The sequence below is a fragment of the Ambystoma mexicanum genome, chromosome 12, assembly GCF_040938575.1.
Source record: "Ambystoma mexicanum isolate Mex_15411 chromosome 12, UKY_AmexF1_1, whole genome shotgun sequence".
Taxonomy (NCBI): Eukaryota; Metazoa; Chordata; class Amphibia; order Caudata; family Ambystomatidae; genus Ambystoma; species Ambystoma mexicanum.
Window position 1 is genome coordinate 969,101,964 of NC_090936.1, and position 24,549 is coordinate 969,126,512.

Consider the following 24,549-nt stretch of genomic DNA (forward strand, 5'->3'; position numbering starts at 1 on the left):
TGCCCCTGCACCCCTGGTCACACTATCCACACAGGCTGAGGACACAACAGGCATGGAGGATGGCACACAGTCTGCTGCTGCCAGCACAATTGGGGAGATGGCTGCATCAGCACATAATAGTGTTGATGAGGGAGCTGACCCGGACAATGAGGGTGATGCAGGACTTGTCCACTCAGAGCCTATAGGTCACACACCAAGCCCACAGCCCACCCCACAGGACACACCTATGCGGGACTCATCCGACCAGGGCAGCCATGGAGAGTGGTCTCTGGCAATGCACAGTCCCATGATTCATGCAGTGCCACCACATCACCCACCGACCACAACCCACACTGCCATACAGGACCTTGAGGGACGTCTGTCCAGGATAGAGGCCCGGCAGGAGGCGATGCAAGGCTATGTGCAGCAGTACCTTGCTGAAGGGGAGACAACACGCCGTATCACCCAGGACAGTACTGCGGCAGTAATCCAGGCCATCAACTCAAGTGCACAGCATGGAGCAACGGCAAACCCTGCCTCTGGGCTCACAACCATCTGGCTCATCCGCATCAACCAGGCCAGCGAGTTCGAGGCAGACCAGCCCTGTGCGCATGTCCCTGCGTAGTTCGCAGCGCTCAGAGATCCAACCCCCACCTCCGAAGGGGGCTCCACAGTAGCATGGCCACCCTGCAGAATCTCTTTGGATATACATCCAGACACATGTCGTGCCATAGTTGACTTTGGGTGTTAGGGGGTGGGTGGAGGGTGGTGGTGGGTGTAGTGTGTAGTACTGGGGTGTTTGGGGGCGTGGGAGTAGGGTGATGTGGAGGGGTGGTGGGGGCGTGGATTGCTGAATCATGTTGTACAAAATATCTCACGAATACACCTATTGTGTAGCAAACATCACATGAGTGGACATTGCTGATTTGTTGTTTGTCAATTTATTGCTTCATGGTGAATTGTGCACATGTGCCCACTCACCCAGTGCCCCCAGTTCCCAACACATGGCACCCTCTGCATCAAAGTACATCAGAATGATTGATCTATGACCATTTGCCGCACTGCGCGACCCTCACGTGTTTCGCATCCTGGCCTATGTCCTACATCTACTCCTTCCTTTCCTTCTACTTCACCAGGTGGTGGCAGCTCCACGTCAGGTGGCAGGGGTATGTTCCGCCGGATGCACATGTTATGCAGCATTGCATATGCCGTGATGATCTTGCCCACCTTCTCAGGCCCGTATATGAGTGCCCCTCCCGATCTGCTGATGCAGTGAAACCGTGCCTTCAAAAGGCCAAACGTCTGCTCAATGACCACACGCGTACGTGTATGTGCACGATTGAAGTCCTCCTCGTGCCTGTTCTGCGGGTTCCTGACAGGGTGAGTAGCCATGCCTTCAGAGGATATCCAGCATCACCTACATGGGAGCAGAAGGAGGTATGTGTGAGGATGAAGCTCAGGTGACAAGTGTGCTCAGCCTGTACATCATTCAAGTTCATATGCACAATCTCGTCAATGGCAGCCACATACACATGACTCTCAGCCCTGTACAATTCATGCCAATCCATGGAGGGAGCCTTGGGTGACATACACAACCTAGGGTCGTAGGCTTTTAAACCACCAGGCCACCCAATGTATATCTTGGCTAGGGGCATTTTGTATGCAAATGTGAGGGCTGTGTGTCGGCGGATGACTCAAGAAATTTCCATTCCCCCAATCCATCTCCTCCCATGGCCCAGAGGGCATTCCCCTTGCATATGCATGTAGCCCCCCCCAATCCATCTCCTCCCATGGCCCAGAGGGCATTCCCCTTGCATATGCATGTAGCCCCCCCCCCCAATCCATCTCCTCCCATGTCCCAGAGGGCAGACTCACCCAAAAGCCAGCCACTTCGTACAACGTCTCCTTCCATGTAGCGGGGTAGTGAGGAATTCTGCAGCACCATGGCATCATGCGTGGATCCTGGGTATCTGGCACAGCAATGTGTTATTATATGGCTGGCATCACACACTATCTGCACATTGATGGAATGGTATAGCTTCCGATTGCAGTACACTGCCTCCACGGCATGTGGGACTATCAACTCTACATGGGTGCAGGCGAGGGCACCAATTACATTGCGCATGCCTGCCAGTGCATGGAATGCTATTTTGGTGGCATTTGCCTCCTGTGGTGTCCTTGGTAGGGATATGTGGGCACTTGCGTGCTTCAGTAGTGCATCCAGCACTTGGTTTAACACAACAGAGAAGCATGATTGGGACATGCCATGCATTTGGCCCACTGTGTGTTGGTAAGTGCCTGTGGCCAGGAAGTGGAGCACAGATGCCACCTTCAGCAAAGGGGGGATGGCTGTGCGATTGTTGATCAGGCTGACCAAGTCATCCTGTATTATTCCACTATGTTGGTGATGGTGTCTCTGTCCAGGCGGTACAGGGTGTAGATCTGTGCTGGGGTTAAGTCAAATGGATTGGCCCTTTTATGTGGAATTGTTGGCTGTCTGCGGGGAGCAACTACCTGCACTGGTGGGATTTGCTGGGCATGTCTCACCCTCCTTCTCCTCCTGCACCTCCTCTGTGTTTCCTGTTGTACTGCCTGCTCAAGGAGTAGCAGTGCAGGCATGGCCTCCAGGCCCAGTATGGCAAGTACAAGTGGTAGCATTTTGGCTTGGAAGGGGGTGTGGTGTGTGGGTGTGCTCCTTTGTGCTGGCCCGGACTCCATTGCCTCCACCTGTGCTGATTGTGTGCACCTGTGGTGCTTGGTTACACAGCAGTTTGCTGTTTACGGGTGGTCCGCGATGCCGGTATTGCCGACATCATGATGGCCCTTCTTACCGGCATCTCGATGCCGGTATGTACTTGTCCGTGCGACTCGTGGTGTCCTTCTTTGCGGCATGCCAGTATTAAGGCCTCCCTATCTGCGCGCGTGCCCGCATGCCGGTACGGTGGTGCACGGCCACAGCGGGTCCTTGATGATGCCGGTAGCACCGGCATTTAGCGTCATGATACACCGGCCCGGTAATGGATGCCGGTATTGCCTTACCGGTGCCGTTCTTACCGGAGCGCCAACCTTGTGATGAGGGCCAAAGACTGTTTAGGGCAGTGGTCTTCAAACTTTTTTGGCCTGGGCCCCCCTGAGCAAACTTTGGGCAGGCCGTTCCCCCCCAAAAATGCCAGATGGACAGTATGCAGAAATCGCTATGAACTTTTGCGTGCCGTCACCGCACCCTACTCCCAGTACAGACCCTGGGCTCTCCCCACGCTACTCCCACCACTAGCCCATCCTGCTCCCACCACAGTCCCATAACACAAGCATACACACATCCATACACATTTAAATAAAAAATAAATCGCCATAAACATACCTTGCGTGGTTGCTAAAATTCCCCGCTTCAGGTTGCTCTGCCCATATGTGCGAGGAGGCGCAGGAGCACCCGCTCGCAAATACATACATGCAGTGTCCCAGCCAGCATTTCCAATGAGCTATGCAAGGCTGGCGAAGAAAAACACCCCCAGCTTTGCATGGCTCAGTGATCATGTGTGGCTAGAGAAATGAACTGCCAAAGGCAAACAGAGTTTCCCTTTGACAGTTCAGCCAGCCCAGGAGCACTCTCTCAGCTGGAAAAAGCAGCTGAGGGAGTGCTCAGTGTTTCACTGGGCTGGCTCCTCGGCTCCTCCATAATGGGTGAGGTGGCCAGTGGGTGGACGCCTCCTCACCCATTATGGATGAGCTGGCGGACTTGGACTGGCCTATATGGCAATAGGGCGATAGGGCGATGACCGTACCAAAAATGCAAAATGCTAGTGTAGGCCAGTAAAAATGGCCCACTTTTTTTGCCAATGTGGGCCAGTTTGAGGAGTTACTTCACTATGCAGCTAGTAGTTTTGACCATTGTTGTTGAATAAATATTCTTTAAATATCACCATTTGTTTACATTTGAACAAAAAACAACCCCTTCGGTACTATTCAAACAGTCTGTGACTAAACACTGAATATCCATCTGCAACTGCTGGCCATTTTTTCATTGGTGCCTAAGACCGTTTTAATGGCCCAGTCTGACCATATGAGCTGCCCCTTCCCATTTCCTCCAATCTAAAAAAAAAACAAAAAAAAAACATTTTTTTTTTTACATTTCATGCTGTGCTCTGGCGCCCCTCCTAGGTGTCATCGGCAAAATTGGTATAGATGACACCCATGTTATCCAATGCTGTGAATAGGAGTTTAGTGTAAGCATTGTATAGCGCGGGGGAGAGGCAGGAACCTTGGGGTACACCTATTGGGACTGGGATGGGGTCCGCTGCTTCTTTACCTATACAGATTCTGGAGGTGCGATCTGCTAGAAAGGATTTAATCCAACATGTTGCATCGTTAGAGAAACCAAAGTCATTGGCTAGGGTGGTGCAGAGTTTATCGTGGTCAACAAGGTCAAATGCAGCCAAAAGATCTAATAGTAGGAGAATACATAGTTTCCCTGAGTCTCTAATAGCATCCATCTGTATTTTAAGATCAAGGAGGGCTGTTTCTGTGCTATGGTTAGGGCGGAATCCTGATTGTCTAGCACCTAGTAGTTGGTTTTGTACTAGGTGGTCCTGAATTTGGGTGTAGGCTATTTTATCAATAATTTTTAACAAGAAGGGGACTGTGGTGATGTGACGGTAGTTAGTGGGGACATTTGGGTCGAGGGTGGTTTTTTTTAATAGCGGGGTAACCCAAGCTTCTTTGATGCTGCTATGTACCAGGTTAGAGCTAAAAGAGGCATTGACAAAATCAGTGATGATAGGGGTGAGGGTGTGTGCACAAAGTTTGACTAGGTGGGCAGTTAATTGATCGCCTTTGCAGTTAGAGGCTCTAAGCTTAGATATGGTTATTAGTACTTTATCCTGGGTGACTGGGGTAAAGTGGAAGGAAGAGATAACATTAGGAGTTATCACTTTAGGTGTATTGGCGGTGCTGGTTTTCTCTGCTAGCAATTTTTGTTTTTTATTGATTTTGGTTTGAAGTAAGTCAATCTTGGAGGCTAGGGCATTTTGGATTGTGGTGCACCAATCTTTGCTAGTATTTGATGGGGTGGATTTAGGTGTAGGGTTCTCTAACTCTCTAAGTATGTGAAAGAGTTCTTTGGTATCAGAGTTGGCATTGGAGATCCTGGTATTGTAAGCATTAGCTTTGTACTTGATGATAGCTGATTTATATATGCTGTTAGCTGATGTAAAGGCATTTTTAGTGTCTAGATTGGGTTTTTTGTGTGTAGGTGTTCCAGTGACCGTTTGGTACGTCTTAGAACTGTTAGGTCTTCATTGAACCAATAACATTTGCTTTTTGTGCTTTTGCGATTTTTAGTGGTTATGGGGCCACCATGTCTATGGTGGTGGTGAGGCAGTTCTGGTATATATCTGCAAGCAGCGTGGGGTTTTGGGAATTGAGTCCACTAATTTGGAGATGTTTGCGATGATAGGGGTGAGGGAATCGACAGTAAGTTTACATATGTTTCTCGTTTCATCGGTTTCCAGGTTGTTCGTAGTAACTTTAGTTCTGCCTGGGCAGTTTATAGTAAAATTAATGCTATGATGGTCTGACCAGTATAATGGGAGGATAGAATCAATATTTATTGGAGTGTTAAGCGTGAGTACCCAGTCAAGGGTTCTTCCTTGGATATGAGTGGGGACATGGATATGTTGGGAGAACTTCATATCAGTAATTGCTTCAAAGAAAGAGGAGGCTTTGTTATCTGTTTGATCGTTAAATCCTAAATTTAAGTCACCAAGAATAATACATTTAGTATTTGGTTTGAGAAGTGGCGTGAGGAGTAATGGGATGTCAATATCAGGGATAGAATTTTTGTTAGGCGATCTATAAATGAGCAGAATAATTATGGTAGTGTTAGGGTCAGATGTTATTTTGGTTAGCAGTAGTTCATATCCATCTATTTGTTCCACTGGGCAGGATCTGATGAGAAGATTATCTTTTGCTATAATGGCCACTCCACCTCCTTGAGAGTTGACTCTATCGGGCCTATGAATAAGGAAGCCGGGTGGCAATGTTACTGACAGGAGAGGGCCCAAGTCTTGGTGTAGCCAGGTTTCCGTTATAGCTAGGAGATCTAATTGGAGGTCAATGATGTGGTCATGAATCTCTATTTCATGTGCTCCCAATGAGCGTGCATTACTGAGTGCACATTTGATTGTATTGGTTGGTTCTGGGATAGATAGTTTACTCGTGCTGTGTGGATGTACAGATTGAGTGGGGTTTTGATTGGGAAGTGGGCGGTTTTGGTCTAGGGTCGGCTTAAGATGATGCGTCTGGTTGGTATTAATAGTTAATAGACTTGTGGTATTTGGTTTGGTTCGAGATCTTAATCTCAGCTGTCTGATTCCATTTGGGATGGGGTTGGAAGAGGTAGATACTGCAGTTAGGGGCTCTTTGAGTCGAGTAGTACTTATGGTGGTCATAGGCTTTGATGAGGTAAGGCCAAGTGGCTGTGTTATCCATGGCTTAGTCCGTGCTCTTAGTCTGTATATGCGCAGAGCACCCAGAATGGGTTTAGTAGCCTTTGGTCGAGAGATCGGGAGATCATAGGGTATGGATGATCTAAGAGTGGTCGTTGGCTCATGAGTACTAGGGCGGCTCTTGACAGTAGTTGAGGATCTACAGGGATGGGGAGTGCAATGGAAAGCAGGTATAGTAGGTAAGAATGGCATTGGGCAAGGAATGGGGTGATGCCTAGGACAGCCCAATTTAGTGAGACCATTGCCTAAAGGTACAAAGACATTACCTGTACAGGGTGTGCAGTTGTTGACTATGCAATAAGGGAACATGATCAGTAGCAATGCAGTTAACATAGTGGACAGGATCCCAGGACTTAACAAATGGTGTACGCTTGGTTAGGGGCAGATTGTCAGCAGGAAAACAATTATGTTACAGCTAATTGCAGACAGATTAAGACTCGCGTTGAAAAGCGGCGACTGGCTATGAGCGTTATAATACAGTAGGGAACTACACAATAAGAATCTAGCAGACAACAAATATTACAGAACTAAACGGCACCCAATGCAATATGGGAACATGATCAGTAGCAGTGCATTAAGCATAGTGAACAAAATCCCAGGGCTTAACAAATGGAATACACTTGGTTAGATGTAGATCGTCAGCAAAGAACAATTATATTGCAGTTAATCTCAGAAATATTAACACTCACGTTGAAGAGCGGCGACCGGCTAGGTGCTTATAATGCAGTGGGGTGGCAGTTAGGGTTGCCCAAATGTGACATGTAGGGGGATTGGCATGCTACCTGAGACACCATGCAATTGTTTAATGAGTAACAGGGATATGACCACTAGTCACGTGCAATAACCGTGCAGAAGTCTACATAACAGAAAGGCACACGTTTTGCTAAGTATGGTAACGGTAGGTAGCCCAAGCGGGTCATGCGTGGTATCTATGCTGGTACATAGAGGTTTTGAAAGTTCAGCGATGCCAAGGTCAATGTTCAGCAAAGCGTAGGTGGTTGTGCAGAAGGGCGTGCAGGGTCAGTACAGTCTGCTTGTAGTTACAAAATCAGGGTTAATCTTGGGGTTGCAAAATGAGAATACAGGGGAATGGGTGTGTGGTAGGGTTGCAATTCAGATTGGGGGGTAGCCAGTAACAGTTTACTCACGGGTGCAGGAAACGAGACCAGGGCTGCATAAGGACTGGCAGTCGGCACGTCAGACATGGACAGACACAGACAGGCCCTTATGGATGCGGCCCTTGGGCGAGATGGCCGGCTTCCGCCTGCCGGTGATGACTGGCAGTGGAAGTAGGGTGCGGAGGACAATCAGGTGCTGCGTCGGTCGCCCGAGGTCAGCCTATCTGCTTGTGTGGATGGCGCTTCGGCGGTCATTGAACACATTGGCAATAATGATGGTAAATGGGAAGGAGTGCGCGTTATTGCTTATTGGTATTTAGCCTTTGGGTTCATTTCTCGGTTGGAGTCGGAGGGGGATATAGGTGGTTTAGAGGCCTGTGTTAATGGTGTTGTACATGTTGTGGCCTCATGTTTAGATTAGGTGGTAGGATCCTGGAAATTGTTTATCCTTACTCTCAAATGTTTTTACGTTGGAAATGTTTTGTCGTTTTAAAATGAATACTTCCGGGACAAGTGGGTGTGGGGTGCGCCCACTGTGGACCTGTGGGAGTGGGGAGATCTGGTGGTACCATTGGGATTTGAGGGTGCTGGGAGGCACACAGAGTTATTGTGTTCTTGCTGTGACATATTTTTACATTTCTAGAGGTACCCGGGTTGATGCTTGCTGGCTGCATCTTTGGGTCAATTGTGTTTACCTTTTTTTGTTGTTCTCCTTTGCTGTTAGTCAGTCTCTGTTTGGTGTCTGTGTTGTGGTCCCGGGCTGTGGTATATTTGGATGTGCGGAGTGTGTCCTGAGGGCCGGTCGGCTCAGGTAAATGGCCAACAGTTTGTTACAGTTTTAGGGTTCTGCCGTGAGGTGCATGGTTCGAGGTCAAGAGGTAATGGTTAACTGTTTGTTACAGTTTTAGGGTTCTACCATGAGGTGCATGGTATGAGGTCAGGAGTAACTCTTGGTTACAGTTTTAGGGTTCTGCTGTGAGGTGCATGGTATGAGGTCAGGAGGTAATGGTAAACGGTTGGTTACAGTTTTAGGGTTCTGCTGTGAGAAGGGCATGGTATGAGGTCAGGAGGTAATGGAAAACTGTTGGTTACAGTTTTAGGGTTCTGCCATGTGAGGTGCATGTTATGAGGTCAGAAGTAACTGTTGGTTACATTATCTGGGTTCTGCCGTGTGAGGTGCATGGTATGAGGTCAGGAGGTAATGGTAAACTGTCGGTTACATTTTTAGGGTTCTGCCGTGTGAGGCGCATGGGATGTGGTCAGGATGTAATGGTAAACTGTTTGGTTACATTTGTGCGTACAGTATGGCTTTGTCCTACTGTTTTGATTTGCGTTTGTCCTGCTGTTTTGTGTCGGTTTGGCATTGCTCAGGTGGTAGTTTAGTATGTGGGGTTATACTATTGGAGTTATTATACCACAACTCTACAGTTGTGTTATTTTCCACAGTTGCGTTATTCCCATCACTTTGTTGACGCATTTGTGGGCTTTTGTTATTGTTCATTCAGGTCATCTTCAGTTGGTGGTTTCCACATGCTCTTTCAGGTTTATCTTGTTCCTTTCGTGGGAACATACATTTTGTTTGTGGTTTTGTTTGCTGTTTCTGTTGGTTCTTAGGGATGCCAACTGTCTGGTTCTTAGCAGGTGGAGTAGTGTGTTCTCAATGTTTTGTTGATTTCAACATTTTGTTGACGTAGGGGTGGATTTGTAAGTGTTGTTGGTTAGTGCGCTTGTTTTGATGGTGATGGGAAGTGTTGTTGGATACTGCAAGTGTTGGAAGGTGTGTAGGCTGGCTCTGAAGATAGGTTGGCAATATGAAGTGATGGTGTTTCAGGTAAGGTGACTTCTGGACACAGGTTGGCATGTTATGGTGTTAGTGTTTCAGGTAAGGTGCAGTTAGCACTTTCTATTTGCATGTGTGATGGTGTTGGAGAACAGAGGGAGAGATGTAGTAATGTGCTGGACGGCACATGTACATTATGTCTTTGGAAGCTGTGTGTGGAAGGTGCTGGAATGCCTGCGGCTGGTAGAGTGTGTGAGTGTTCTGGCAAAGGCAGTTGGTGGAAACTGACTTGGTGTATGGATGGGCCAGTGTCTGTGTTTCAGTATCTACACCCAAACTACTGATGTACAACTGGACAGAATAAACATGCAAGTTACTTACCTGTGTTTCCAGCATGGTCTATCTTGGGAAGAACCCCATGTCATTTCAAGATGCTCATCATGGCTGTGTCCAAAGTATGCTCCTTCTGAGCAAGCCCCCCCCCCGAAATGTAGATTACTTGCTCACTACATTCCTGTTCGAGCAGATATGATGTAGATTCACAGATCTGGCAATGGACTATTTTTGCCACCAGTCAGGGCCATCTACTTCCTTTGGATCATTGGCTACAAATTCACTTCCAGACCTGCAGATGTGGTGAAATCCCCTATAAGGGTTTGTTTGATGGGCCTAGGGCGACACTGGGGTCTGGGTGCCACCACCTACTGTCTTATGTAAGACCCTGAGAAGGTACACAAAGGATCCCCAGGCTCCCCAATCCATCAAAAGCCTTAATATAGATTCTCCACGAAGGCGTCAAAAGGCCCCTGTGCAGTAACTCCCATAGAGAGAATGGGGTAGAGGTGAGTAGTCATCTCACAAAAGGCACGGGCTTCAGTGGGCAAGATAGAGCTAGAAAAGCAGATATAATCCACATGGACATTATGAAAAACAAGTCCCCAGAACACCACGAGCCTAAATAGCTGCAACTAAGTGCCCCATTTCCCTTGGGGAAGACATAAGAATCCCCTTGGTTCAAGAATGGTGTATAGCCACGACTCTTCTTTGCTATAATACGGTTACAGCCAAGAGGACCACTTTATGAGCCTGGACACGACACCACATCTTAGCCCAGTAGTCTCAGTCAAACCTCTGTAGGTACTTGTCATGTTGGAATGGGAACCCCTCATTTCCCAACAGCAAGTGTTACATTTAACCAACAACCAACATGGATTGAACTGAGATCAAAAAGAAGTATATCTGAGGAACACTGTGAGTCTGTTTTTGCTTTTCAATGTGGGATCATTACTGCAGGTTCCAGCAACCTAGAGAATGGTACTGAAACAACTTGATTCATTCAGTGGCAACACCTGTGAGCTGTTCTCTTGTGGACAGAGGACTACCAGCTTACAACACATGCGCGTATGCAGGATAACCTGGAATCTGAAGCCAAACGAACACTCACTGCCAAGGAGCAAGAGCCCAGCGCTTCGTGAAGCAGTCCTGGCCTCAGATAATCACCGGATTCATTGGTGAGGGCAGGGAGCCCAGTTAAAGCCTCAGGCCATGGAGCTGTGCTGAGGCGAGTATGACAATTAGTGGCTAGCGATTTGGCAAATTGGCCAATAACAGGGCTTGATTGCAACACGCTCCCAGCTGTAGTCAATAACTCACTTATTCTGTTGGCTGGGTGGCCTGCCAAGTTATACAACAGGCCACATGATGAGTGAAGATGGGAGCTGCAGGTCAGTAGCATGAGCTAGTGTGTATCGGAGTGGCAGGTAGGCAGAAAAGGAAGGCAGGGAGTGGGAGAGGAGCAGAAGGGAGGAGGCGCTTTGAAACACAATTCTGCTGTATGAACCGCCTTACAAATGTTCAATAAAATAAATAAATAAAAGGGAATAGAACAGCAAGGTAGTGGAAAGGAGGTGAAGAGAGCATCAAAAGGATGGTGAGAGGAGGAAGTGACAGAGGACCGAAGGAGGGAAAAGGAGGTGGAAAGAACATGAGGGAGAGAGCGAGAGAGAGACGGTGAGAGTGAGAGAGAATGAGAGAGACAGACAAGGGGGTGACCTAGGAGTCGAGGAGGGCAAAGGCCGTGGCGGGAACATCAAAGAGGAGGGAAAGGAAGAGGTCACAGAGGATTAAAGAACAAAAGGGGAGGTGTGGAGAATATCAGAAGGGTGGGGACAGTGGAAGGTGACAGAGAAGTCGAGTAGGGAAGAGGTGAGGAGGGGGAGGATACCAGTGTGGGAAGGAGAAAAATACAACAATTCAGCTGCAGAGGAATAGTAAACAGGGAGGAAAGCAATAGAAAGGCCAATGGGTAAAGACCGTACATGTTGTTGCGCGTACACACATACGTGAACTGTATTGATACACCAAGGGCCCCAAAATAAAATCAAAATTCACCTAAAAGAAATTATTGAAATACTCCTCTGGTGTATCTGCAGGAGTTATGTTGGGTGATTATTCAAGTGTCTTGACAAAAGAATTTGCCACCTTCCCGGAGGACCTACAGATATCCCCCTGGCAATGGGAATGCGTTCCCAGAAATCAGCCGAGGGAAAGCGCACGTGGCTGCCTTACTGCCCTTGCCAGAGACCTGAGAGGTCACAGAGATGCCCTTAGATCTATGGCCCTCAGCAGGTGACCTCAGCTAGTAGGGAACTGCTCAGTGATGACTAGATACATGTCATGATTCCTCCTGAAGAGATGCGGGAGATGAAAGAGAGAGGGGAACCATATCCTGCCAGGAGTGATTTAAAGGAGGTGCCTGGAGTTAAGGATGATTTGTAAGGTAACAATAACAACTTAACGAGCAGTTTCAGAAAAATGGAACCAGAACGTAGGAGAGCATCTAACTCCACTGTGTGTCTGGCTGAGAGGAGTGTTACTAAGAGGAAAGGACTTTTCATGGAAATAAACGTAATGAATCTGCTGTTACCTTCCCATTGCTTCAAGGTAGCCCTGTTGTCGGGCATCGGTCTCGTACTCTCCAGTATGTGTGGTAAAGCCTAAGATCAGGCAGAAACCTCGTGCTGGGAATCATCCTTGTATTGTGGATTAAATGCCCACAAAGGTGAAACACAATTATATATTGCCAACCTAGCTTTCCATATAAGCTGAGTTCCATTTGTGCGCCTAGGACGCTCAAGGAACACAAGCATGGAAAGCCATGTCTGCAGTACAGGTTCAGAAGGAAGTCAGCGGTTCTTCAGTAGCCAGCAACGGCCTTCACCAAGCAGCCAAAGACACAGATGCCCTAAATTAAATACAGGTCTGTATGAAAGCACTTGGATTTCTTTTTTTAAATCTGTCATTTTACACCTGTTCACAGGTGTTAAGGTTATTTCAGGTGTATGTAAAAATCTAATACAACTCTCCCACAGGAATCAGGGGTGCTCCACCCTCCAAGACTAGGCAATTCAGACAGAAAATATAACTGCTGTGAGGTAACCAGGAACTGGACGATAGGGAGGCCATGCCGCTGGTTACAAGCATTCGTCGTGGAAAAGGAATCCACTCAGGGAGCTTCCCACTCTTTACCAATCCAAAGAGGGTTATTCTTCATTTCCAGTATTTAAATGACAAAATCAAGTGCTTAATTCCACTTCTATCCAATGGGGATTCTTGGCTTCCCTGAACCTGACAAATGCATACCTTCTTTTTCCCCATCAAATAGTGTCATCATCGGCTCCTGCTTTGCAGCAAAACTGCCCTTTCAGTTTCTAGCCCCTCTGATAGCATAGGAACACCCAAACCTTTCTTCCAAGGTGTTGCCTCCAGTGGGTGCCTTCCTGCACAAGTAGAGACTGCTGTCTGTCTTTTCCTCAAATGCAAGTGGTTGTCCATCCTCCCAAGAGGTTGGTCAGGACACACATGGATCAGGATTTCCTAACTTTAACAAGCAACAAGTCTTTGTTACACTTTGAGAAATCTGATCTCTCTTGTACAGTAGATTGCAGCCCTGCACTCTTATAAGTGTCTTCCTCCCAGAGGCTTGGGCAATCAAGATCAGGAAGCTGGTCTGGCCTTTCTTCTGTGCCATTAGGTCTATTAAGGAGATGCCTGTTCTTACGGGTCCATATGGTGCTGTGCATGTGTCTAGTGCACTCTCCCTGCCTGCATACCATGCCTCTTCTCTCTTAACAGCACATCATTTTAGAGTGGCCTACTCTAGTGTTTGCACCTGGCAACCTGTAAAGTGGCTGTTTTCTTGTCTTAATACACCAGCCAATCGTAGTCATTGGGCCTCATTAGGAGTTTGCCAGTCCGGAAACAAGGGTGCCGGTAAGATCACCGGCACCCTTGTTTCCGGATTGGCAAACTCTGTGTCTGCCTGCCGTGGCTGCTGTGCCCAACAGTTCTGACCCTGCCAGGTGCAGTGGTCACGGTAGGCAGACTCTTCATGGGAGCACCGGCACCGTTGGTAACAGTGGCAGTGCTCCTGTGTCCCCACTCGCATAGAGTTCGATAGGAATGAGGACTGACAATTCGCCAGCGCCTGACATCCCGGGCTGCCGGACTCGTGATGAGCCAGTGGCACCGGGAAGTCTGGCTCTGGTAAATTACGGGTCTGTCGGAAACCCGCTGGTAGCATCTGCAGGGTTACCACCGGACCCGTAATAAGGCCCATTGATTGGCCTTTATTCTAGCAAACAGTTTGAGAAGATTTCCCCTCCGTTCTCGGATTATGCTGACCCACAATTATTCCTCCAGTGCATATTTTAGATATTCAGTTCCCAACTCTTGAGCTTTTGCCTCAGTAGGGAGTTTGTTTTCTCAACATGACCCTTGAGATACCTGTATCAAGCATGGGGTTGATGTCTCTGGCATTAATCATGGCCCAGAGGTCTTTTCTACATCATCCACCCCCTTTCGTTTGACTATTCAGAATGTGGCCAATTCATCAGTTCTGTGACTGTGTCACTGAGATAGTTCTGCTATGGAGGGAGTGATTTCCCTATCTGCTGATTATCTCAGTAAGCCCCTTTTGGGTCTTGGCTCTCATCTTCCATCACTGATTTGGATCACCATGAGACGTAGCCACTCTTCAGTTAGGAGTAGGTGGTCTTGAAGTTAAGCAAGAAGATCATAATATAATAGCATAACATAACCAGTGTATTTGTAGAGCGCACGTTCACCCCCAGAGGGGCATCTTGGCGCGATTGACAGATAACAGATGTTTATTGTTACCCAACTTAATGGTACTCCTTTTATCTACCTTGGAAGAATGAAGGGCTGAGTGGGCCTGAAGGGAATCAAATCAGGTCCCTGTAGTGGATGCATTAATCCACTGAGCCACAGACCCAACCTGATCCTAGCAGATGGGGTCTCTCTAGTGAGAAAGCTTTTGTTGTGGCAGATTCTGGTGGGCAAACAATAAGGGATCTTTCTGGGACAATGCTGGATCAGAATGTTGGAGTTCCTTTGTCTTAGTCAATTCTGGTCATCTTTAATTTTCTCCAGCATCTTGCATGTAACCAATGAAAAGGGACAATCTGTTGTTGATGTCCATTTCGGCGTGGATGGTGAGGCACCTTGGCCAGGATGAAGAGTGTGTGTGTGTGTGCATAATGGCCATTAAAGATTATGAGGGCTTGGTAAGCCCCTTCTAGCCACCCATATATAATTGGCATGTGTATGGGTGGATAGATGTACACTAGGGAAATAAGCTGGAGGGTGTGTGTAAGATGATAGTCAATTATGTGTGTAGCTACAGTTCTATTTTTTGTCGTGAAAGGTAGCAGCATTCTTACAGCAGAGGTGTTGTGCAAAGGTTCATCAAGTTGTATGTGAAAGCAGATGTGTGCTGGAGTGTGGCCGCTCCTTTGGCTAATTCAAAAGCTTGGAGTGCGAGAGGAAAAATGCATTGGTTATAATCAAATGAAAGCCTAGAACTGGTACATTCGTCAAATTCTAATACATATGGGTTGATAAATCATGGTGGATATATTCTTCATGTATGCAGCTGTCTTTAAGTGGCTACATTAAAGACCCCACTTAACAATAAAGTCAGCATTCGGCTAACACCTGCATTCCATGTAGTGGACACGTTCTGCAGTTGCCTAGTAACCACCTAGTATCATGGTCACCCTCATGAACTCGACTAAGTGTTGCACCCTGGTCAACCCGATGATTCCAACTGCTATACAATGGCTATCACAAGAGCTCATGTGGTGCAAAGGCTACAATCTGTGCAATACAAAGACTAACCTCACAAAATCCTCTGATCACAATGGCCCCCACCACACAAGTCTTCTAAGTGTAACATTTTGGCTATTCTAATGGATACTCACAGAGCAAAACCTTGGCTACACTTAAAAATCATCTAACAGCAGATGCAATGGCCACCTTTCTAATGATGTGGTTCAACACGTTGGCCACCCTCACAAATACCTCCAGTGTGATACATTACCAACCCCCCACTATCTTGCTAAGTGCAATACATTGGCTTCCCGCAAAATCCATGTAAGTGCAATACATTGCCCACCCATGAATCCATCCAAGTGCAATACATTCCAGTCCACAGCTTTCCTCCTTTGAAACCTGAACTAATTTTGAGAATCTCCCAGCAAAAAGGGGGCCTATCAAGGTGGATTCTGGAAGTGGTTTCGCCTTTCTTGAATGGGTAAAGCTTTGACATGAAGATGGGCATTATACTTTTATTATATTTCTACTCTATCAGGGCCATGTATTCCGAAAAGAAATTATGGGAAAAATCTCCAAGACATAGGCCACTAGAATTGAATAGTCCCATACATTGTGATGCAGAAGGGCCTGGATCCGTCAGCTTAGAAAGTCAATGGCCCTCATTACGAGGTTGGCGGAATGGGTTTACCGGCACCAGGAATGTTGCCGGTGCTGGTAAACCCATTCCGCCCTATTATGAGGTCTCCTCGCGGGACCCGCAATGGGCACCTGGTAAAACCAGGCGTCCTTAACGGGTCCCGCGAGGAGACCAGGGAGCTAACAACGGCCCATTATAAACAGGCCCGTTATTAGCTCCTTCCCTATTCCCATTGAGCCCTATGGGGGCTCGAATGGGGATGGACCGGGTCCGGGTTCCTCCGACGAGGAATTACCGGGTCCGCCAAGGTTGGGATGGTCCGTAAAATCCTCATTTGAGGAACTCGGGCCCAGTATGCGGTAAGGAGGCAACCATGCCGCTAAATGCGGCATGGTTACCTCCAACCTCGTAATGAGGGCCAATGTTTATCTTTTGCTTCCCCAGTGCCCCTAATAGTTTTTCGTAATGTCCCAGAGTTTCTACTCAAACATAACTGCGGATTCTCTGATTACATTGAAGGTCTCCACTTGTGCCCAGGCGGAGATCCAGCAGAGCAAAACATGAAGGAGGAGTATGCAGCATTTTGTTCTGTTAATCGCTCTCCCTGGGCTGAGATTACCCATGGTGAATAGTAGAGTTTTCTCTTGCCAAGGACCCAAGCAGCGTAATTGGTGTCCCCAGCCTACCTCTTTAAAACAAGAACAATGGCGCCCAAGTGCAGAGCAAAAAACAAGTGGGGTCCCAGGAGTCCCTCTGCCAGACATTAGTCCCGGTTACAAGAGACTTACCCAGAGTCTTTAGCTCACTATCTTTAACAGAGGAGAAATATCTACAACATATCAGTCTTTGTCCTGCCCTGGGACAGTCCAGCACCAAAATGCTAAGCAATTCTCCTCTGAACAAGAGTACCAACAGCAACCCCAGACACGTGTTTCAGTCTGGTTGGACCTCATCAGTAGGGTGCCTCTCCAAGAATAGTAAGCAAGGGGTCCACGTCTGGATTCCCCTAGTAACTTAGGCTGATACCCAAAGTTACTTAAATATTCCAAAAACAAGTGGGGTCCTGGGAGTCCCTCTTCCGGACATTAGTCCCGGTTACAAGAGACTTACCCAGAGTCTTTAGCTCACTATCTTTCACAGCGGAGAAATATCTACAATTTATCAGTCTTTTTCCTGCCCTAGGGCAATCCAGCACCGAAATTCTAGGCAATTCTCCCCTGAACAAGAGTACCAACAGCAACCCCAGACACGTGTTTCAGCCTGGTTGGGCCTCATCAGTGAGGTGAAACTGTGCCTCTCTGAGCACAGTGAGCAAGGGGACACCCACAACTCCTTCCCATGCAGGAGGATACAAGCAGAGCAGAGCACCTGCCTGTTATGGGGTCATGCGGGCGGAAACTACATTAATGGGCAGGGCAGTTGGGGGGGCTGGGGCAGGGTTCAGTAGGGCATGGACCACATACCCGCTCTCTGTCAAAATGTGTCCCGTTAATCACTGTAAAACAGCAGCTGTGCCCACAAACCTGAAGGACATTTGTAGGCACTGAAATGTGCCGCTAGAAGTAACAAAGGCAGTTGTCGTTCTTGAATTTACCTTAACATTCTATTTAGTGATACGCTTATTTTTAGTCGAACGTGTGTAATATTGTGGCTTGTCCTGTAATGTGTTCATGGAGGTTGGGAAAGAGGTGAGATTAATTATGTTCGTGCTTAAGGATCTTACACATAGTCTGATTTTGTCAGAACCTCCCTTAGACGCACCCTGGGTGCCGCAGATACTCCTCGTAGATGCTGCTCTAGCTTAGACTGCAGGTAGAGGGGCAGCTGTCCTTATTCCACATTTGACTGGTTTGGTGTTGGGCCTGAGGTTGATTTGTTGCTTGAAGCCTACTACCTTTCCTAATGTGGCACTGAAGACAAGTAGAAATGTCTTCATGGTGTCTTTCGCCCCTTAAATTGTTCCCTGGCTTATTGACAGCCCTTGTTCTGGGTGTCCTGGGTTCTAAGCCATCTTAAATTCTGCTTGGTGCTTCCAGCTGAGTATTGGCATTTCAGCTCTGGCTACATATATTTTCCCCATGGTCTCTTTTTCTTTGTATTTCATGAATTTATTGGAATCCTCCATGAAGGTTTATTTCCTATTCCAAGTGCCCTCTCAAGAGCCTGTCTGGAGGCACTAGGACTTCAACCTCGTTCTTAATCGCTTGTTATATAGGTGTTTGGGAATTGCTGTGTAGAGACCCCGAATCTGCTAGAAGGGGAGCTTCAATTCCGTCAGTATTGGGCCTTAGTTGGCCAACAAACCCATCCAAATTCCGAACCATGAGTCTGGTGTAAAGGAGCTCGTCTCCTAGCTCTTCGACATTATGTTTGCTCGTATCATCATGTTGAGCTATCGAGTTGTTTTCTCTTCCAGGCCTTCTTCTGTTTTGCTGCCAGATCTGGGGAAAGTGGATATTCCTTCCACAGGCTAAGCAAATCTTTTCCCATGTGGCGCAATTCCTTGCAAAAAACATGTGTGTGTTGCTACCACACCTGACACACGTTTTCTTGTTGTCCTATAGTACCTTTATTTCTATGTATGTCCTGATTGGAGTGGTGATATTGTGGTTAGGTCTCGTCTGGAAGGGATTTTCCTAATGACCAAACAGACTCTATGCCTTCTGTAATCCTCCTCTTCTCCTTTGCATTGGCAGAGCTCCAAGCTATGCACTGTCACATGCTCTTTACAAGGGTCCCTGCTTGCTCCAGGGTGGGGTGTGCTGCTTGATATAGCCTGGCCCTCATCCAATCATCGATTATAAGGACCATCATGTAATCGTATGATATTTGTTTTAGAAAGTTGCGAAATGTACATGCGTCCCTTATTGCACATGGTACTGCTACATACCCCTCTAACGTGGAGAAGTGACCTAGGCTAGATAATACTTGCCTTGTAGGAGTAGCGCCTTTCCGAGATGTTTGCAGCGTTTCTGAGTTTTCGCCTCTTGGCTGACATAGCCAGGCGGTACATGTGTAGGAAAGTGCACACTCAGAGCAGCGTGAGAGAGCCAAGCACTGCTGTGGCGGTGCCAGGCGCTGAGAGGATCCGCCAGGCTAGAGAATGGGAGAAACCAAATGGATGGAAGTGGAGGGAGAAAAAACAAAGAATAGAAGGAGGGAAAAGGACATGACAAAGGAGGTATAAAGTGCATACCTCTTTGGAAGGGATGATCCTGACACATTTTGGGTTGCTGGGTTTTTGGGGTTCTTTGTTAGGCTTGTTGATCATCCTTGGGGGGTGAAGAACTCATGTTGTCCCCTTGGGTAGTATCATTGTTTAAGCTTAAGTAAGTGATGGAAGGGAATGCCCACTGTCTTGACAGTCTTGCCTATGGCTTGTACCGTTAGGAGCGCACTATTGTTGATGTTTACAGTGTATTTGATACTCCTGGGTGGATTTTCAGTAATCGTAAATTAGTCCCATCTCGGGTTTGTGTCTGTGGAGAATGTTTCTGGGAGTTTTTAGAACCCTTGCTGATGTTTTCACATTCTTGGTAATGGAATAGGAGGTCAGCCACTGCATTTGCCCAAACAATGACAGCAATAGCTACTGACACGTAGTTTCTATGGATGGTTAGAGTGGTGGCCTGAATGCATCAAGCCATCACTGCAGACCCCATTGTTTAGGTGTGCTTTGGAGTGCTATTTTGGGTGGGTAATATCTGGAATAGTGACCTTATGCAGGGAGTGTGTCATTTTCACTTAATAAGCCTTTCATGAATGTATTCATTCATTCATCTTCAATTTCCAGTGACCCAGGAGGGGATGTTTTGTCACCATCGCCTGGTGAACTCCAGCCGCAGTTGCCAAGGGTCTGCAACTTGCGGCCCTACAGATGTTTTGGACTACCATTCTCATGATCCTTCCCCATTGAATATGCTGGCTTGGAATGACTGAATTTGTAGTCCAAAACATCTGGATAGCGAAAGGTGGCAAACCCTTGCTTTATACCCTGTGTGGGTGATGATTTCTCCATAGAAATTATAGCTATTGGTTCTGATAATATAGGCAGGCGTCTGCAAGATGCGGCTCTCCAGATGTTTTGGACTATGACGTCATTGACCCTTTACCACTGACTATTCTGGCTAGGGCTGATGGGAATTGTGATCCAAAACATCTAGAGAGCCAAAGGTTGCTGAGCCCTGATATAGAGGGACCACCTGGCCCACCTTGCCTGCCCATTCCTCTTCATTTTCCACGACAGTGAAATCTATTTTGTCTCCAAATCACTATTTTCTCTCATGCTCCTATTACTGTCCTGTATCTGACACTGGCAACTTAGAATTCATTGTCAAAGGATATTTTTCGGGGTGCAGCCTAATGGTACGTTGCACGTAATCTAATTCTTAGCTGTTGTGGCATCTTCTTAGGCAGATGTGGTGTGATGTGCTTCTCTGGCATATCCCCCATAGGTATTGTGGAAGCCTACTGTTTTTTGATGTCAGTGAATTACCATTTTATCAGCTGACTCCTCAAAGCAGGGACTGGAACTACTCCTGGTGAATTCTTTTGTGACCAGTGTACTATGTCTTTTCGACAAAATGGTGCATGCAGACCTTTAGTTGGAACCTCTTGTCATTGCAGCTGGGATTGACTTGTTTGTTTCTTTTATTACAGAGGGTGACGATGAGATATCCTTTGACCCCAAGGATTTGATCACAAACATCGAGATGGTGGACGAGGGCTGGTGGCGTGGATACTGCAACGGGAAAGTCGGCCTTTTCCCAGCCAATTATGTGGAAATTGTTCAGTGAGGAAATCCAGGCATGCTGCTTACGCCCCTTCCGCAATCTCTGACCCCATGCAGCGACTCCTGAACTACACCCATGCCACCAACACATGCTGTGAGAGGGCTGAGACCTCTGAACTATCTCTATGGTGAATGTAGCTAAGCAACAATCACCTCTCTTATAAGGTCCGAACTGCAATCAAGAAAGATCAGCAACCTGCAGACACCAAAGCAGTGCCATGGCCCCCATTTCCACCTCTGCATACAGAGCAGTGCGCTACTGAGCACCATTCCAAGTCTACACTTGAGGCCCCCGGAGAGTCCATGCCCTGGTCTAGAGTAATGTATTCCTTTTCTGCTCAATCACAAATCCAAGGCAAGAGATCCACGAAAATCTCCAGCCTTTTAACTGGAGACTGTTGGTAATCTTTAACTCCAAACCACAGAGCAGAAACTCCGCCACACTCCTTGGAATATGCAGGCTGAGCCCAAGAACATCAAGAACCAAACCATCTCCAGATAAGACCATGGAGTAGAGACACCCCTACCGTTGCCAATCCAAATCCACACACGTGCCCGTAGTCTTTTAGTCAAGTCACTTCACTTATAATTGGTAAATAGCTCAGTCATGGTATCACCAATCAAGAAAGATCAGCAACCTGCAGACACCAAAGCAGTGCCATGGCTCCCATTTCCACCTCTGCATACAGAGCAGTGCGCTACTGAGCACCATTCCAAGTCTACACTTGAGGCCCCCGGAGAGTCCATGCCCTGGTCTAGAGTAATGTATGCCTTTTCTGCTCAATCACAAATCCAAGGCAAGAGATCCACGAAAATCTCCAGCCTTTTAACTGGAGACTGTTGGTAATCTTTAACTCCAAACCACAGAGCAGAAACTCCGCCACACTCCTTGGAATATGCAGGCTGAGCCCAAGAACATCAAGAACCAAACCATCTCCAGATAAGACCATGGAGTATAGACACCCCTACCGTTGCCAATCCAAATCCACACACGTGCCCGTAGTCTTTTAGTCAAGTCACTTCACTTATAATTGGTAAATAGCTCAGTCATGGTATCACCAGCAGCCAGTGAAGTAGAGGAGGCATCACATCACCAATAGATTGAGATTTGGATAACACACCACGTCACCAACATCAGACGACTGAGTCAGTTGTCCCAACAAAAACACCCTGTGATTGGGACAATGCGTTGAATCACCTGCAGCCGATGAACGAGACATGACATTACCATCAGCCTGTGATCAACACAATGTACAACACCACCAGCAGGTCTTCATGAAGACAGAACACCACATTGCCAACAGCCTGCAAATGAGACAATGCATTGTGACTGAAACGTGCCATGTATGATGACAGCCTGTGATCTAGACAATCATTAACAACACCAAGAGCAAATAGAGTCTAATTGAGAAACACCGCCCCAACAGCCTACGATCGACACCATTTGCAACATCACCAATGGAATGAGAGGTTGGCTAGTGATGACGTGTGACCAGAATGCCCTGACTGATGACTATTGCATTAACAAAGAGCCTGTGACACAAAAGTATCCTAAAGGAGCAATAGTGTAGCTTAAGAGACTGTTTATTTGCAACCTTGCTAGGGTGGAAGGGATATAGATTTTGTGGTCATTCTCTCCTGCAAATAGCTGCACAAATAAGTACAAATCTGAGGGCAAAATTATACTGTATGTTATGACTCACATACCCCAAGGTCTGATGATGGCAACGGACGAGATTTGATAGATCCCTGAGTCCTATGTTGTGTCCAGGGCTCCTACAAGGGAAGAATAAGAAGTGTTTTTAATATTCTTAATAAAATACATTTTGGTGTGGTCTTGTCAGAGGTAGTTGGGGTGCTCCATCAAGGACTTCTTCCCTAGTTCTGTGCTCGCTCTTAATGTTCCCCCTCCCTCAACTTTTCTGGGAGTGACTCTGACCACACACATTCTTATGTGTCGGCCCACTTCCTCTTTCTCCTGCTGTGCAACCTCTCCTTCACCCTCAGTGGGTGCTGTATACCTAGCTCTGTTTAGTTCTACTGTCTCACCATCTCAACTCTGCTAGGTGTATCTTTGTATCTTTTCCCACTGTTGCTCAGCGTGTATATCCCCCACCTTTATATTGAATTGAGTTGATTGAATAATTTCGCTCTTTTCTACCAGGGTAATTTTTTATACACCCTGGTAACACCCAGTCGGTAGGAACAAGTTGTTTCCTGCTAGGATATTTTCATCAATTAAGTAATTGAAAACTATCCAAATTGCTCTTTGATGAATATACTGTTCTCTGTGAATTTATGTATATATGATGAATGCTATGTTTTATGTCTTTTTCTTTTTTCATATTCTTCTTTAATTTGTGTAAAAAGCAATTTGAATAACCAAATGTGTTTTGAATAATACATTTATTGTCTGTACTCTTAGGACTTTTTCTTTGGTTTTCGTTCTCATGACTTTCTTTGAAAGCACATACCTTGTACTAGTATGGAGATTCAACCAAAATAACGGACAGAAATTAGGACTGTCACCAGCGTGGGAACCTCTTTTGGTCTTTTGTTTAAAACGTGTAACCTGCCCCCCTCACGCTTGCACAAAGGGGCACCCCTATTGTCTTTCACCAACACTGGGTGCCACTCCCAAGGCCTGCCCTTCCTGGGTGTCACTCTTTCCTACCACTGTTGAGAGTTACTCTCCCCCACCCAAGCTGGATGTTACACTTCCTGCCTGCTGAGTGTGACTTCCCCTTGCTCATGCTGGCTGTCAATTTCACACCCCTCTAGACGTCTACCTCTCCCCTGTCTACCTCCAATGACTCTATCCCGCCTTTGCTGGTCTGAGTTTCATCCGACCCTACTTGTGGCGACTCTCCCTTACCGTGGCTAAGGACACATAATCATCATCGATATTGATTGCGATTTCACCCCCTCCACCTTTATTGTCTGCCTCATCGCTCCTGAGGGGTCTCTTCAGTGGCCCTCTTGTGCATTTGTGTGTGTTTCCTCTACTCTGTGATGCATTTCAGAATAAAGAACCACAAGACGAACATGGAGTCCAGTATGTTTTCTAAGGAAGACTTGAAAAAGAAAGATGTAAGGACTGTGTAAAAGAGACTGTGGTGTGGAATGTATACAGAGTCGTGTTGTAATCAATGTGTATAGGGGGGCTGCAGTGTGATACATGGAAAAGGGCCTGTTATGTTACAAATGTTTTTTTTAAGGCAGTGGTGTGGGGAATGTGTGAATGGAGTGTTGGTGAGATGAACAAGAAAAGGAGGGATGTTTGGAGAAGGCTGTGGTGTGAGGATTGTGTAAAGGGTGTGATGTATTTGTAAAGCACTGCAGTGTAAGGAATGTGTGACTGAGTCTGTGGCTCAGTGGACCAATGCATTCAGTAGAGGGATATATGTTTAACCTCATGGTTACACGTGTGAGTCCAAGCAGGTCCACTCCTCAGTCCTTCCAAAGTCGATGCGATGAGTACTATTGAGTTGGGTAACAATAATGTGCTCTATAAGTACATAAAGTATGTTACGGTTAAAGTTAGCTTTGTCATGTTAAAGTTGCTTGTGGTGTGAGGACTGAGAAACAGTGATATGAATGTTCAG

General features: G+C 46.9%; 1 protein-coding gene across 3 annotated transcripts in view; it reads left to right on the forward strand.

Annotated features, from left to right (window-relative positions):
• LOC138514148 (src substrate cortactin-like) overlaps window positions 1-23,988 on the forward strand; it is a 524,537-nt gene extending 500,549 nt beyond the window's left edge. For 2 of the 3 annotated variants that reach the window (XM_069629449.1, XM_069629450.1), the window contains exon 16: window positions 20,812-23,988. In XM_069629449.1, the coding sequence (XP_069485550.1) occupies window positions 20,812-20,948 (137 nt within the window). In that variant the 3' untranslated portion in view covers window positions 20,949-23,988. The remainder of the gene's footprint in view (window positions 1-20,811) is intronic. The other variant, XM_069629451.1, reaches the window with a different exon arrangement.
• The last annotated feature ends 561 nt before the right edge of the window (window positions 23,989-24,549 follow it).